Consider the following 17,086-nt stretch of genomic DNA (forward strand, 5'->3'; position numbering starts at 1 on the left):
TATAGTTCTCGGAAATGTTGAGGTGAGCCAAACACTTTAGCAGGTAGCAACATTTCTTCGTTTTCGCACTTATATAATAATTTTAAAAATGGCTCTCGAAGAAAATAAATCATTCCCAGTTTGGGTTGGCTGTCTGGCAGAATCTGTTACTGAAGCCACTCTTTACTCACATTTTAAAAAGATTGGACCTGTTCGCAATGTCACTGTGGTCAAAGATCCAGTAACAGGAAAGTCTAAGCAATTTGGTATGACACTATTTTTTTTCAACCACCTTACACTTCTTTTTATGAAAACAACTCAATAAGGTAAATAAGGCTGGAAATGACTGTAAATAAGGGAGAAAAAGGACAATTTCAGGCTAGACATGTGAAAACAAAGAACTGATGCCTATTTCTTGGTTCACATACAAAAAGTCATATTAAACCTCAGCCACTTTTAGCCATCTGCATTCAGCTATGTCATTAAATGAAAAATTATCATTTTAATAATTACCACTATTGTCTATACTTACTTCCTCCAAATAAGAAAAAAGGTAAATTATCAAAAATATCTAGCTATGCATTCAGCGTTTTTTTAAAAACACAAAATTTCACTCAAGAAATCCTGAAAAATCCTTGCCCATATTGGATCACCACCAAGGGGTTATCGAACCCCTATCTCCAGAGTTATAACCAATGAGCTAGTACCAAATCTAACGTGAAAATTAAAAATATATACATACTTTTTGGTGATAGTAAAGCAGCAATGTTTAAACTTAGAACCCTGTGGATTTACTTAGTTAGAAAAACAAAGACTTCATGTCAACATTACTTTTTCTATCTACAAAACATCAGTCAGTCATGCCTTATTTGGTGACAGAAGTGTTCATTAAAAGAAGGACATTAAGCCTTCTATTCCAAAATTCCTGCACATAACCTCGAAGAAAAACGTATTGAGAGATTTCTTGCGATGGTATCACGAACAACCTTTGTTAACTACAGTTCTCAAAGTAGCTTCATTTGATAAATTTTTTTGATAAAGTGTTAAAGTTACACATTTCTGTAATTCTTTAAAAATTTTGGTTCGTATGTGGCCGACTTAAAAAAATTAAAAGCACTGTTTTGCATTTCGGGAAAAATTCCAGCCAATTCAAAAATAATTCTGAGGAGGTCAAGAGTTGGATGAGTATATATGGAGTAGGTCTTGTTACTAACTAGGGCGATTATGAAATAGTTTTTTACTTACTTTATATATCGGTTTAAAGCTAATCGTTACCGTTGTTGACGTATCGTTTCCGCAAGGTCTACTTTGCAGAAACGAAATAACATTTTGATCGTTTCCGTCAGCCTCAAATCACGGTAACAATAGAGCGTTTTTCCAGACTCTACAAATTTCCAGGCCTGAACTTTGTTATCAACTACTATTTTCCTTTTTTTAACCTGATGCCTTTCAATATCTGATACTGTAAGCACATGTTATTCAACACTTCTTTTGCTTTTTTAGTCCTACGAACCAGGAAAGTATTATTTCGCATTGATCAGATACGTATTAGTATTTCTTCTGTATACAGTATTCCTTTAGTAACAAATATGAAAGTTGAATAGAATCGTTTTCTCGATTATTGCATTTCCTGTTTTGGACATTTATATTCATATTTTACCCTCAAACCCCCTGACGTGAGAAAAAATATCATCATATTAGAAACAAATGCTTTGAGAATTATTAATTTTGTTTTATTTTAATGGGGGCATTATTATGCACAAAAAATGTTGAACAAGAGTTCCGCAGGTTCACTTTAAATAACTAATGAATAATTAAATATTCTCTTTTCAATTTCTTGTAAATAATTACAGATTGAAAGAAAAAACTTTGTTAACAAATATCTCTGAATAATTTTTTCGTAAAATTTTCGGTTGTCTACTCTTCTTAAAAGGGATCTGTCTCAAAAATACATTAGATGAAGTCATGAAACTTTCGTTTTTGACTTCACAAGTGTTTGATCTCTATTCGCGTGTCTCATTTTAATTTTTGGTCAGCGGATTTGGGTGCAAAAGTGATTGAAAGAGAAAAGAAAAAAAAGAGTTTTATTTTTATGATCTTATAAATGATTTACGGTATATTTTCCAAACGATTAATGTTGAGAAAAAAAGGGACACCTGATTTAAATTCAGACTATGCTGAACATGTGGACATATTTTTTTTTCTGTAAACTTGTAAACTTTTGAGACTAATCCCTTCACAGTTGGCAACACCCACTTTTTAAGACTTTTGACTATATTTGTTTTTCTGTTACAACATTTTAATTTTTTTTTATAATATTGTAGAACAAACTTTTGTTAACAAGTACATATATACTTTTATAAGGTTTTTTTAAAAGGAAAGTTGAAAAAAATGCTTTATACAGAAGAGGTGTAATTTACCATACTGCTACCTTAAATAATTAAATTTGTAGTTGTGTAATGTGTAATAAAACAAAACAATGTAGGAATTTAGTTTCTTTTCCTTTCTTGCCTTAAGAACAATCAAATAGTAATTGCCAGAGGATGTTGACAGGCTATATCTTGAAACGGTATTGGCAGCACTGAAAAAATTTGCATCACAAGTTGATGTTTACATGATAAAAAGTCATACATTCAGATATATGCAGAAATTCTGTGCTGTTGTGATAATAATAAAGTTTCTGATATTATACATAAAAAACGTGTGTTTCTGATATGCATGCAGACAAAAAAGTGATATATAATTTCTTTTATTAATAACTAGACGATAAGGCCCTTGGAGAAATCCACTTAGGCAGATGGACAATGGAAAAATAGGTTGTTTTAAATGTTTTGTGGACATCAGCAGTGCAGATGAAAAAAAAATCATGTACTACATGATGGGATCATGTACTTTAGAAGGTTTTTTTGATGACGTCATCAACCCGTCCATTCCAAAACCAAGGTACCCAAGTACCTTGGTTTGGGAAAATTACCCAAATTGGTCCTAGGTGGTCCCTAGTTACCCACACGGTGAAAAATCATTAACGCGCACTGTGATGGCTTCATTGATTTAATATACTTTGTTTAATGTAAATTAAGGTTTGATAAATTACAGAACAAATTTATTGGTGATGTTTTGTAGACTTTATTAAAGAAAATTGTGAAGAATATAATCCACTTTGCAAAAGTAACAGACAGACATACGGAAGCTCTGTATTATTATAAGAGATTACTAATAGTTTTGTTATCCATCTAATGGACCCCTTTTGCATTCATTAGGTTTGGAGGAGAGCAAATGTTTTTCTTTTTTCCTAAAGACTGTTTTCATATTTTGCCAATTTTTCCAAAAAAATCGTAAAAAAAACTAAGGAGATATATTTGAAAATCAGATGTTCATTGCATTTTGATTTATGATGAAACAAAAGAACTGAAAATAAATGTGTCATATTAAAAGTGTCAATCAAACAAAAATTAATTTACACATACACCATAAGAAGTAGCCCACCCAAAATGCGAACTATCTGTTCAGTAAAAAATATTATAATAATGGAATAAGGTATAGCTTGTTTGCTGTGATTGACCAGTGCAAATCTAGACTTGTGCTTCTTGTTAAATATAAATGGGGATTTTTTCTATATTGGACTTGTTTGAGTTAAATATTTATTTAACACTAATATTTTTTTATACATTTATAATAATCTTTTTATGTTATTTTCAATTATTATTTTATATTTTTGTTTCAAATACAAAAATTTTCTTTGGTAAATGTGGAAACCATTACCAGTTAACAAGCTTAAAAAAAGATAGTTAACTTTCATGTTTTTTGTTTTAAGATAGGTTAAAGCGGTAAAACACGCATTTTGCAAATAAATTTAAACATCCAAACGCTAATCAAAGATTTCTGTGAACATTACTTTTACTAAGTTTATCCCATTTCTAAAGGAATAATGATAATGTTATATTAATGAAAATCACTGTCCATTTTAATAAAAAGACATTTTAATAAAAAGACTGAATTATTTTTTACAGGGTGGCCACAAGTCATGGAATTTCTGGAAATCATGGAAAAGTCATGGAATTTTATTTGGTCTGGAAAAAGTCATGGAAAACAGGATTTTCATGAAAAAGTCATGGAAAAGTCATGGAATTTCTTTTACCAAATTCTGTGGCCACCCTGTTTTAATATCGTTCCTTAGAACGTTAGAAAAAAACTCTTAATTTATTATTTTGGTCAACAAAGTGATGTATCACTTTGAGCACTCCCCTGGATTTTAGACATGCTGTTTACCTGTACTACAGCTGATCCACCTGGATGTGTGGCACGGTTTGAGCACTTAGCTAGTAACATGAATTTTCCAATTTTCAATTTAATTTCATGTTAAGTAATGTCACATAACACCATTTTTAAATTCAATTTATTTCACATCAGCAAAAAATTACTAATTTAAATATATTTTCTGCTTTATTTTGAAAACCTTGTGTTTTGCATGGGCAAGTAATATTCTGTTTTGTGATTGCATGCATACACAAACAAAAAATTAAAAACAGAGTGAAAAATGAGAACATTTGTAACTTACAATTAGCTTAAAGAGAAACGTCAGCAAAAATTTGCTATAATAAATCAGATTTTTTTTTAAAAAAAAAACATGTATTTGCCTTAGCAATTGTTTAAGTGCTGACATGAATTAGAAAGGCTGCATATTTATTTGGCTCTGAATTATCTCACAACAGTTGGTGATATTGCTTTGCAAATGAAACCGTATAAAAATAATTTTGTTCATGTAAAATAGGATGTTACTGATTCGTTTAGAAAATTTTTTAGAAAAAATTAGGGTATAAATGGATAATTTTTAATAACTCAATTTAGTATTTAATGCATGCTGGATCAAAATCCAAAGCAGAAATGACAATGACCAGCATTTTATTTCAAGTTGGGTTTTAGTCTAATCAAACTGGGATGAATAACTTGGGAGTGATTAAAGTTAAGTAGGCCCAAGCTCAAATTGTTGAACTGTTGTTGAAACATTGTTAGTATTTTGACTGGTGAAACAAATTGAAGACATGAGGTATGCAAAAATGAAGTTTCACTTTGCTTGTTGTGTGGAAAACTATAAATAGAAAAGCTTTCACTGTAAAAATGAAAGATTAAAATATTAATTTACACACTCCTTTGAACTTTCAATATTAAATCTTTGGTGAGTCTAAATTATTGATAGATTCTAAAGTAACAAGAAACCTTTTGCTTTGCTGTTGTTGTTGTTATTGTTGCCTACTACAACATTTACGGAAGTGTTTAAACCTTATCATGTTTTATGTGGCAGCATTTTGATCTGAACCTTTTGTTTCTATGCTAGTCATTTTATTTATTTTTGTCACATAAGCAGCCAATAGCTTTTTTTCAAGACTGACATTTTTCAACACTAGCTTCTTTTTATACATAGCTAAAGCTGTTATCATTTTGAACTTGATGGCTGTTAACATGAATTAAAAGGCTGTATACATTTTTTTTTAAAAATTTGACTTTTCTAGGATATGTGAATTACTATAATCATGAAGTGGCCGAAGTGGCAGCACAAGAGATGAATGGTGTAGTAATTTGCAAACGAAAGATCAAAACTAAAGGTCCCAAGAAACTTACCGATGCTACTTCACCGCTTGTCAGTCCTGTAGAACCTAAAAACATGCGCTTACTAACAGACTGCTATTTTTTTAACCTGCGTGGAAAGTGTACACCAAAGGTTGGACAGGTATATAGCTATGCTTCGTTGTTTACTTTATGTAGAATTGTGTTGATCAGAATGTTTTAGTAAAGAAATATGTAATCTTCCCAAAGGTTATTATTATACAGCTATCTTGTATCCTCCTGTAGTCAAAGAGGTGTTTAGCATAGTTTATCTTATTCAAGCAACTTATTTATCCAAAGAAAAATATACTATAATATACTTAAATTTCTTGATTTTTAACAAATGCCCAGTCTTTATTTGAAACCACCTTCAATAAACACCCCTAAAAAATTTTAAAACTAGTGGAACAATCCACAGTTACGCCCGTCTTTTTTATACCGCATTGTGTGTGTCTCACAACTTGCAGTACCATTTTGCGTAACAGACAGATGTATACAGCAGCTTTTAAATTTCCCTTCTGCACTCAGCAATTGCCGAAGTATTAACAGTTAAAAAGCTTTTAACTGTTGTAGTTTTCTTTTTTTATGAATAATTATATTTTCCATACTCCTAGATTTTGCCAAGCACATATCACCACAATGACAAATAAACTTCTCACTACCAACTTTGAAAACGAAGGAAAATAAAAAACTTATAGTCTTGATGCCCTCAGCTTATATTTGAATGATGTAGCTGGCATCATGAAAATCTTTCAAAACATTGATACATTTGTCACTTCACAAAACCTACAATATATTTTGCAATTATTTGAAAATAGGAAAAGCATACACACAACTTAAACTTTTTTACTCAAAATAGTATACCACTATTCAATGTGGTGTTTTGATGTAATTTCGCACTTAATAGAAACCAGACCTTATATGTATGTTTCAAATTTGTGTGATCGAATGATCAGTTTTAAACATTACAAAATTCAAAGTAAAACAATTTAAATATTTTGTTCTTTCCATTTGACAACAGAACGGAAATAAGGTGGTGGGAAAAGCAATGGTTATTCGTTGGAACAATCCAGAACTATAAGCTGTGACAAATACAGACGCTGATGTTCTTACAATCTATTGCCAAATTTGTAAAGAATATTATAGAAAAAATGGAAATGGAAGAGTTGTTAAAGTATTCTGCGAGAAGCCTCGTGTCTAAGTTGATTTGACTATTATAAAAAAAAGCAAAATAGCACACAAGTAAGTCAAATTATCACTTAACAGCTGCCAGAGCACTAAAAGATTGTCAAGGCAAAAATGTCAAAGCCAGCAAATAACTGACCTCGAAAAAATTGCAGAAGCTAGCAGAGTTACACAGCAAAATTGATATTGAATCTGTTAAAGGGCCCAACTTGCATCAAAGAGATCAGCTATCAAAGAAATTTCAGCTAGCACATTACGGTTATCCATAACAAATCTTTTACAACGTATTAGAACTTTGTTAACTTCGGGAAGACATACATAAGGTTGATGTAGGGAATGGATTTCGGACTGAAAAGAGTGTCCAGGAAATGTCAATGTTTCTATCAAATTCTCTTTTAAGGTGGAATGTTGCAAAACCCTTAAACGATGGTAGGTGGAGATTCTTCAGCCTCCTATATGATGGTTCCTCGTCATCTAAAACAAATGATGAAAAGGAACTATGAGTTATTAAAACATTGTCATCATCTGAAGAATCGTCATCATTGTCTTCTGACAAATCTTCATCATCTTCTGATGAGTCTCTTCACCTTCTGGCGGCTCATGTCCACAGAAAGCGAAGCTTAAAAAGGGAGATGCCAGTACTTTTTCTTATAATTTTTTTTAAAAAAATGATTTCTTTACCTATACAATGTATTTTTTAAAGTATGTATCAAGCTATTATTATTTGCCCGTTACTCACTCCTCCGATTCTTGTTTTTTGATAATGATGGAAGCAGATTTATTGTTCATTTTTATTGTATTATTATTGCATAATAATGATATTATTAATAATTAACTAGTCCATCCATGGAGAGGTCCACTTAGGCAGAAGGAAAATGGAAAAAATAGGTTGTTTTAGAATTCTTGCTGATGTCAGCAGTGCAGATCCAAAAAAAAATGGTGAGATTTAGTTTCAGGGTGACTAATCCTCCTTAAATTCCTTAAATAACCTTAGAAAAAGAAAACTCCTTAAAAGTACTTAAATATATTGAAAAAATTGAAATTTTAACTATTCTCCCTAAAGTCTCCTTTTTTTTAATTTTTCTGATCGTAAATTTTTTGGGAATGTGTTCATGGATTGTTTATCACCAGTGAAATAAGACATATTTCTGTGTTACCTAAAGTCTTATATTTTCTATCTTTCAGGGCATAATTTATATGTATATTTGGATAATATGTATAATTTTCTTATCATTATTATATAAAACTATAAAGATGGAGAATTAAAATTGGTTTTCTCTTTAATTATCCTTATTTTTTTATATTTTTTTATATTTTTATTCTTTAATGTATAGGATCATATGCTTTTGACAAATGCCTAAGGAAATAGATATAAGGGTTTAAAAATTTTGCTGACATCGGCAAAGACCTGCAAAAACACACAAATATTTTTTTAAGAAGTTTAATAATCTAATGCCTAGATCGTATATATCTTAAAACACTGATCAAAAAATGTGCTTTTGACAAACGGTTGCAGAGATATTGAGGTTAAAGGTTTTTAATGACATCATCAACCCGTCCATTCTGAAACGGATTTGAGGATCCAGATTTGGGAAACTTATCCATTTACCCCAGGTGGTCCCTAGTTACCCTCGCGGTAAAAAATCATTGACATCACCACCTCGTTTCCAAGTTATTTGGCCTCAAAGTTTAAGTGTTATTGACGTCACACCATAACATCATAAAATTTAACATATGAGACAACTATTTTCGGCAACTTTAAAAGATAATTTCAGCAACTTCAAAAGAAAATGAACACATTCACTATGAACGTCACATACACTTTGCATTATTATATAAGATATGCAAAGGAAAGCTGTGTGTTTCATTTTTTAATCATTTATCATAAACAGAACATGCTTTGTCTGGTTCATTAAACATTTTTCATTCAAAAAAAATTCCTCTTTAAATCATTAATTTAAAGGTGTTGTCTTAGAAGTATCTCCCTGTTGTCTTTGGTTCGCCAATGAAATTAGTTGTGACAGAATCACCACGTGAAGGTAGACAACATGATCTCTTTGGCCATGTACTGCACTGTGTTGACACACCTAATTTTGCCCCTGTAATTTTATTCAGTTCAGCCTGCAGTGTAAAAGGGTGATATCTAGTGACGAAAGTTGTAATATTACTCCCAAGCAAAACAAAAACATTAGGATTAACTCAGTTGGCTTGTTAATGTTTGATACTTGTCAAGGCTTTGCCTCATATTTATCTTTTTTTCATTTTAAAAAATGCCATAGAAAGTGCTGAAGCTTTTCAGTGCTTTGACCATCGTCTTTTGCATTTTTTCTGCCGAAGGACTGCCAAAGTGATTTTGAACAATTGCGATGTTACTTCAGCAATTATTTGCCTAAGTAAATATATCTAAAGTTAGAAGACTGATACAGGTATTATAATATAGATAATTGCCTAGGGTGCTTATTAGAGCATTCGCAGTATTCAATTTCTTTTATTTAAATTTTTTAGGCTTGTCAATACCGACATTCAGAAAAAGCTCGAACTAATAATGTAGTGTGTGAAAAATGGGAAAGCAAGACTTGTAAAAATATAAATTGTCCTAAACAACACCCAGGACCGAAACCAGACAATTCAGGTATCAACTTGCATTTATTTTGCAATCCTCATAAAGTCAAATCATTGATGCTTCTTTCAAGTGCAAAAAGTAATTTCCCCACATTTTAGTCAACCAGCCATAGAAAGTGTGTTATACCGCGAACATGATTTCTTTTTACTACAAATCCCTTTTCTCAAAATTCCCAACAAAGTTTGGGAAGGCACTGTCATTTGTACTTTCAGATATGAGTTTCTATTTATTTCTTCTCTATTTTAGTTAAAACGAAGAAAGATGTGCCAATAACTCGATGTAATTCTCACAATGCTTACAAATGTTACAATCAATGCGGTCTACCAGATTGCAATACCCATTTTCAAAGTGAACAAGACCTTATTGACCATGTTACCCAAAATAAAGAACTTTTTTCTCCATGTTCTGTGGTAGGTAACATTTTAAAATAATAGATTGTTAATAACATGTTAAATTATTTTGTTTAATAGTAAGCTGTCATTAAAAATATGTTCATTTCTTCTAAAACACCCAGGTGAAATACTATAAAAATAAAAAGTTAAACAAACCAGGTCAATAACCAATTGTAAGGAGATTGTAGAGTAAGTCTATTATTTACAAAAAATTGTATTAAAATATTAAAAAAACAAAAGCAATGATTTTTTAACATCATACATTTGTGCAATGCAAAGTGAAAACTGACTCATGTGTCACGTGACATTCACTTGAAAAAATATCCTTCTCCCTTTTGTTGACATAACCAACATGGCTCATATATTTTTGTTGATTTGTGACATCACACTGTCTATCTCAACAGCTTCACTTACATGGTCATCTTTTAAAAGTGCTTTATATTTATTTCAAGATCCAAGAGATAAAAAAGACAAGTTAAATCATTAAAAGATATTAATTATGAAAAAGATGATAAAAAGATTTAATCCCAAACAATCACAGGAGACAGTTTATTCATTTAGCGTTCCCTTGCTCTGTTTATTTAGAATGCGTTTGTTTGCATCCCTGCAGGCTTACGTTGCACAAGTTAGTACTTCACTTCAAAAAAGATCCTCATTGAGACTTTTCATGTCTACCATCATAATACCTTTTGGACCTTGAGAAATTAGACGGTTTATATTCACACTATTTTGAACATTTTAGGCACAATTTGTCATCAATTGTTAGTTCTCTTTAAACAGAAACAAAGCTAAATGAGTTATTAGAAAATATTCAGTCATCCCTTAAATCAAGTTAAATTTGTCCAGAAGAAACAAGAATACGTAAAATTAATTAATAAATTAATTACATAGTTTAAAATGATAATTTTCCCCCAAATCACTAATTTTTTTATTATAGCAAAACTAGATATTTACAAAGAAACCCCTGCTGTTATTATACAGTTTCCATTCTCATTCTGTGTTCACTTAGCATTACAGTAACAAATTGCAAATCAAATCAATATATTTTGTAAGCCTTGGCTACGAACAGCAGAGACGTCATGCATTTAATGTTTACAGTTGCTAATAACTAGGAAAGCTATTTCTGTACTACAAGTTGGTTAGTGTTATGGCTAAATGCATTAGATCTAAAATCCTAATTGTTTCTGGAATTCTCAGGTCATCACCAGCTGCATACAAATATTTTGTTATGTTGTTGTTGTTGTGGTTGCCTAGATAACTGCAGTATTACTTGGCATATTGTTTTGTCTTTTACAATGAATCAAAAAGTCATAACTTGTTATATAAATTTAATCTAGTGCAATGCTGTTTTCTTCAATAAAGAAGAGAAAATGAACCATTCACACAAAAAATCAAAAGAAAGTAGAGGTAGAATTTAGATATTAACAACCACTAACTTAATTGATTTAGGTTTCAGGTAATGACCTGAAATGAAATTTCAAACTACAATAATACATCTTTGTGTTTACATTTTTTTCTTGAAGTTGCGCGACCCGCAAATTGTGCCATAACTTTATGTGATAGTTTTGTTATAGCATGCACAATCGTTTTGGTATATACATAAACATTTTACCTGAAATTTTGTTATGGTCACCCAAATAACATCAACACTGAAATGAAGTTGATTTTGGATGAAACCATTTTGGCAATTATGCAGATCAGGGGTCAGAATAATAACATGGATGTAAGTGTTTTAGCAATATTATTTAGATGTTTTGCCAATCAATATGCCCATGAGTAGCCATTCGGAACCAATTGGAGTTTACTGGGACATTGAAAATTGCAGAGTTCCAAGAGGCACATCAGCTGTTGCCGTGGTTAATAAAATTAGAGAAAGATTTTATCCTGGCCGACGTGAAGTAGAATTTATGTGTGTTTGTGACACCACAAAAGAAAAAAAAGAAATCCTTGAAGAGTTAAATAAAGCACAAGTGAGCTTTTGTTGTTGTTGTTGTGATTGTTGTTGTTGTTGTTGTTGTTACTGTTGTTGTTATTGTTGTTGCTATTATTCTTGTAACCTCTCTTCTTTAGATTAACATTGTACATATCAATGCTACATCCAAAAATGCAGCAGATGATAAATTAAAACAGGCCTTACGTCGATTTGCACAGACACATATGCCACCTGCAACTATTGTTCTTGTTTCTGGAGATATAAACTTCGCTTCGGAGCTGTCTGATCTTCGTCATCGACATAATTTACGAGTAATACTTCTTCACAACCAACAAGCATCGGATGCATTACTTAACTGTGCAAATGAATGTGAAAACTTTAATCAATTCACAAGTGGTTTACCAGCTTGTCCCATTTACATTCAGGTATAGGATAGTGTACTGCTGTTTTCTAAGCATTTAAGGAGTAAAGCTAATGCTTTACCTCACTTCTTTTTATGTAATTTTATTTTATTTTCAGAAAGAAGGTTCTAATGAAGTACTTATTACGAATTTGCCATCTGGTTCAATACACTCTGTACATAAGATTAAGGGTCGATTAAACACATTAGCTAATAACACTGGAGGAAAAGTGATTAGCATATCTCTTTTTGATGAATTTTCAAAGGATAATGTTGCTGTTATGAGATTTCCAGATGTTGATGCTGCTCAAAGGTTAGAATATTATATATTGTCAAATTTGTATGTCTACTAAGTTTGGTAAACGGCTTAAAATTGTATTTTTTATTGTAGAGGTGTGCAACGACTTGATCAAGAAAATGTTTATGGTTCTGCTATAAAAGCAACATTTTATACTGCGAAAAAGACCAAAAATGATAGACCAGTTGCACTAAAGAAAGAAGTATATAATAATCTAACTAAGTTAAGTTCGAAATCCACTCCAAGCCTTTCTAAAGGTCTTTTACCACATCAGAAGAATGATGTTGTGCATAGAAGTGAAGAAAAGTTGAGAAAGAATTTTTCGTTGACCAAATTGCCAGATGCAAAAGAAGAAAACCTTTTTATAAAACCTAAGCAACTATTGAGTCCTTTCAAAAAAGAAAATTTTCAAGGGGGTATTCCTTTAAATAACAGTATTCCTCAAAATGGAAACTATCATGTCAAAAATTTTATTTCTGATAATACGTATCCTGTTGGCTGGCTGCACAATTCTAATAATACTCCACAAAATTCACCTCAAAACGCTGGTGTGAATATATTTATTACCAACCTTGATGAATCAATACAAACTAGAGACATGAAGAAAAGACTTTGTTCTTTAGTGCGAGAACATACCAAAGTTCTCTCCATTACGTTGGAAAACTCTGGTGAAAATAATTATTGTGCTTCTATAAAAGTACCATCACTTCAGGATGCACAGCTTTGTATTTCCAAATTGAACAACCAGTTGTTATTTAGCAAAAGAATACAACTGTCCTTAACATCTATGAAGTTTGAAGTTTGCTCTGTTTTACAAGATATGTGTACTGGCTGGCTTCCAATTAATGACTTTCTATCTATTTTTAAAGACCGTTACCACTATCCGTTTCATGTACCAAAATTTGATGAAATGAAGGATATTGTTTATGTTGATGGTTGCCCTGGATTTCAATTTGTTTGCTTGTTACACTTTCCTGTTGGTGTATTAAAAGTCAAACAACAAGGGAATGACTTTGGCTTAGAAATTATGGAAATCTTAAAGGAGCACAACCGACGTGTGCCATTTGCTAGGTTGGTACCACTTCATTCATTTTCTGTAATTTCGTTAAATCCTTTCCCAAACTTGTTACTTCATCTTGTTTTATAAACGTTTGCCAAGCCTTTAATGTAAAGGTACAAAAAATAATAAACTTCAGATTGTGAAGTAATGAAACAAAAATGAAGTACACAATGTTTTTTAAGGTTTCTGGTGGTTTCATTAATCTTTAAAGTAATCTTGTGATTGGTTGGCCTAATTTTTCAACAAACATCAGAAGCTTTAAAATGTCCCAAACTTTTATTTCTTCGTTATAAACATGAAAGTAAATTAGATTGTTATTTAACGCAATCTTATTTTGATTAAGTTTAAAATATAACTTGTTTGAAAATAAGTTTGCTTACAATTTCTTGCATTTTGTTTAGTTAAATTTTTAAGCAACTGGCAAAAAGTAGGAATGGTGTTTACTTTCAAAACAGTGATTCGTTCCACTGCTATGTTCAGTGTATTGCATATTGTGTGTTACGCTTTGTAGATATTTAACTTTACCAACAAAAATGCATCCCATAACACATTTTCATAAATTCTGACCTACATGTCCCAGTAATAACTGAGTACTATTCGTTGCCCATAATGAGCATGTGATTATTTTATAAAGATTTTTTTTGCATTAATTTACCTGTATTCGAACCTTTTTTATGTTTACTAATGTCATAGCATACCAGGCTTGTATTGGAGTTATTTGAAGAAGCAGATACCTCTGGATGAAAATGGCGAACTTCTTGTTAAGATTGTTCTCAACAAACAGATCTGTCTCTTTGGTAATACTCCTGCACAACAAGCCATATTCTTTAAAAAATCGAAAGAAAAAGGTATGTACTCTAATTTTTTATTTTAAGCAGTTCTATACTGTCAACCCTGCCAGCCGCTCAGGGAAAGAAAAGAAAAAACAGGACTTGTGAACAGATTGCCATTCTATAACAGCCACAATCTTAAATTTTAAATTAATGCCATATCAAGCAGTATATTGACAGGTATGCCAATGTCTTTAATGTTTTGTGATCAAGCCACTAGTGCTAAAATACCATATAATGTCAAAATCTTAGAAATGCAAGACAAGTATTGGTCAACTTAATTATTGTGTTTAACACATTATCAATAATGATGATACTTCTCGTTATAAAATTTCAGGCTCAATATTTCCATTAGAAGATTTTCGCAATGACCTTGTTGGTTTATTAAAAGTTTCGCCGTTGTTCTCTATTCCCCTATTAAAGTTTATTCCGTTATATCACCAGTTTTTTGGAAGACAATGTTGCACAGCTGATTATGGATATAAGGATCTCAACGAACTACTCCTTGCCATAGCTGATACAATTGAGGTAGATAGTTATTTATAAAAGTATTTATGTAAATAGATGAGTGCTCCGACTTTTCTCAACCTCCTGCAAAATAAAAAATTGTCCCCTTTTTATCTTAAACGAAGTCCTGAAATTTGTGTGTGTTTCTTCTTAAAAAAAAAATTTACAGATATTTATGATAAAGGGTATGCATGTAAATTTTACCAAGCAGAAATAAACCTTTATGTTTATGTAAAAGTTTTTCTCTAAAGCCCTGCCAATTTATGCAATGCTTACATATTTATAACTTTTTCTCAAAAAAAAAATAAAGAAAACGGTTTCATTTTTATTTATTTATTATTTATTTTTCTTGTCACTAATTTGATACTTGCTTTTTTTCTCATTGACATTTGCCTATTGGAGATATTAAAGGACAAGGCTGCTCTCGGAAGACTCAAATTCTTCTTAATATTCCTGAAATCTTGGTCTTTATCCAAAAAATGTTTTGTAAGATTTTATCTGTTAAACTTTTTATTCTTTCCAGATTAATGCAATGTCTGGTCAGAAAATGATAACATTCACTTTGGGGTACCGACAACAAATGGTGAACGATGAGCTCCACATGTTACTTCAAGCTAGAGAGAAACACAAACTTCCGGTCAGCAGTTTGGTCACTGCTTATTATCGATTCTTTGGACGTAAACTTTTTTGTAGAAATTTTGGGTTTCCAACGATGACTGAATTGTTAAATTCACTTGAAAAGAAGTTCAAGGTATGCCCCTTATATTAATAGCTGTAGTTAATCTGTCTTGTGTGTGTGTGAACCAAGCAGTGATACAGAAAGCACAAAATGTTAAAAGCGAAATAGCAAATGCAATATATATTTACCGATTAATTGTGCTGAAGATACATTGATATATTGATTTTCGAGATCAGTTATTAGTCAAATAAGCACTTGTGTCTATACATACTACACTGTTCTTTGATTCTGTTCACTTGAAATGTTAATTTGCTACTAATGCTATGTTTTGTTTGTATAATGTCATACATTTAGAATGTCACACGCTTTTCTTACAGGTGTCTGGAACTGGAGACAAGAAAGTCTTAACATTACATCAGAACAGTAAGTTTTTTTTTATTCTGTTCAAAGTTGGTAGTGATGAGTTAAGCGAAAAATTGATCAGTTTTGTAAATAAAGATGTTTGTTAGCTGGAATGACACAATGGCTTCTCTCATCTTACTGAGTCAATGTTGTATTTTGCAGAACCAAATGGTGGACATAAACCGTTAAAATTGTTTGCGAATGAAGTATCTTTGTTGATAAAGAATCAACCTGACAAGCGTCTTGGCTTGCATAACCTCTCGTCAGAATACTACAAGTACTATGGAAAGCAATTGAAACTGGCAGAATTGGGCTTTTCCAAACTTAATGATTTAGTGACTGCTATATCTGATTATGTGGAGGTAAGGAATTTTTTTACTTTGTTTTTCTTGGTATGCTGGGATATAATCAGTCCACCTGGAATTTTTTATACAAAGATCGTGATTTAATGATGTGTTTTGGTAAAATGTGCTCATTTAGAATGTGAAAATCAGTCCTATATTTAACATTTTTGTGTGAGCGAAAAAAAAGAAAAAAAGTTAAGGAAAGTACCTAATTTTAGATTTGTGGTAGTCGTGACCAGAAAATGCTTTACATATCAGAGAACCGCCCAAACTTCAAATCGTTATGGAGAGAAGTTGAGTTACTTTTGGCTGATATACCAGAAAGAGCTGTTCTTCTGCTCCAGCTACCTGACTTTTACCAAGAAAAACTCTTAAAGCCATTTCCATTAGATTCAGTTCAAATGAATAAATTCCTGAAAAACATCCCTTCCAACTTTCTTGTAAGTATTTTTTGGTATCTTTGGTTGTTTTCTTTGTGAAAGTGTATGCTGATATGTCATGCTTGGAAATATTTAATGTTTCAATCTGATCAATGTAAATATTTATTTCAGACTATTGGGAAAGGCGCTCACAGAATAGTTATTGAAAATAATGCAGGTGAGTGAGCTTGTTTCTTTGTTTGTCTGTCTGTGCACTTTTTCGTTTGTTACGTTTTTTTGTGTATGTCTCACTATTTGTACTTTAGCGGAAAAAAACTTTTTTCCCCAACCCCTAAAAGTTCGCTACATACTTTAAAAATTGTTGATTAGCCAAAGGTTTTTCACTGATTGTGGTTTTACTTTGTTTTACATATGATTTTCCGAAATCCCTTTAAAACTCAGAATTTATTTGCTGCGGCTGTGGGACATTT

The 17,086-nt window shown here is 31.5% G+C and overlaps 2 protein-coding genes across 4 annotated transcripts in view; both read left to right on the plus strand.

Annotated features, from left to right (window-relative positions):
* LOC130649374 (meiosis regulator and mRNA stability factor 1-like) overlaps positions 1 to 17,086 on the plus strand; it is a 27,644-nt gene continuing 10,558 nt past the window's right edge. Inside the window, exons 1-16 of one of the 3 annotated variants that reach the window (XM_057455642.1) lie at positions 1 to 245; positions 5,490 to 5,707; positions 9,274 to 9,400; positions 9,638 to 9,801; positions 11,121 to 11,190; positions 11,533 to 11,753; positions 11,854 to 12,141; positions 12,236 to 12,429; positions 12,508 to 13,485; positions 14,168 to 14,322; positions 14,642 to 14,832; positions 15,335 to 15,562; positions 15,868 to 15,913; positions 16,055 to 16,254; positions 16,455 to 16,676; positions 16,788 to 16,833. In XM_057455642.1, the coding sequence (XP_057311625.1) occupies positions 89 to 245; positions 5,490 to 5,707; positions 9,274 to 9,400; positions 9,638 to 9,801; positions 11,121 to 11,190; positions 11,533 to 11,753; positions 11,854 to 12,141; positions 12,236 to 12,429; positions 12,508 to 13,485; positions 14,168 to 14,322; positions 14,642 to 14,832; positions 15,335 to 15,562; positions 15,868 to 15,913; positions 16,055 to 16,254; positions 16,455 to 16,676; positions 16,788 to 16,833 (3,505 nt within the window). In that variant the 5' untranslated portion in view covers positions 1 to 88. The other 2 variants (XM_057455643.1, XM_057455644.1) reach the window with 2 other exon arrangements.
* LOC130649376 (uncharacterized) overlaps positions 11,285 to 17,086 on the plus strand; it is a 20,541-nt gene continuing 14,739 nt past the window's right edge. Inside the window, exon 1 of the mRNA XM_057455646.1 lies at positions 11,285 to 11,289. The gene's annotated coding sequence lies outside the window, so the exon portion shown is untranslated. The remainder of the gene's footprint in view (positions 11,290 to 17,086) is intronic.

Source organism: Hydractinia symbiolongicarpus, chromosome 7 (assembly GCF_029227915.1).
Source record: "Hydractinia symbiolongicarpus strain clone_291-10 chromosome 7, HSymV2.1, whole genome shotgun sequence".
Classification (NCBI taxonomy): Eukaryota; Metazoa; Cnidaria; class Hydrozoa; order Anthoathecata; family Hydractiniidae; genus Hydractinia; species Hydractinia symbiolongicarpus.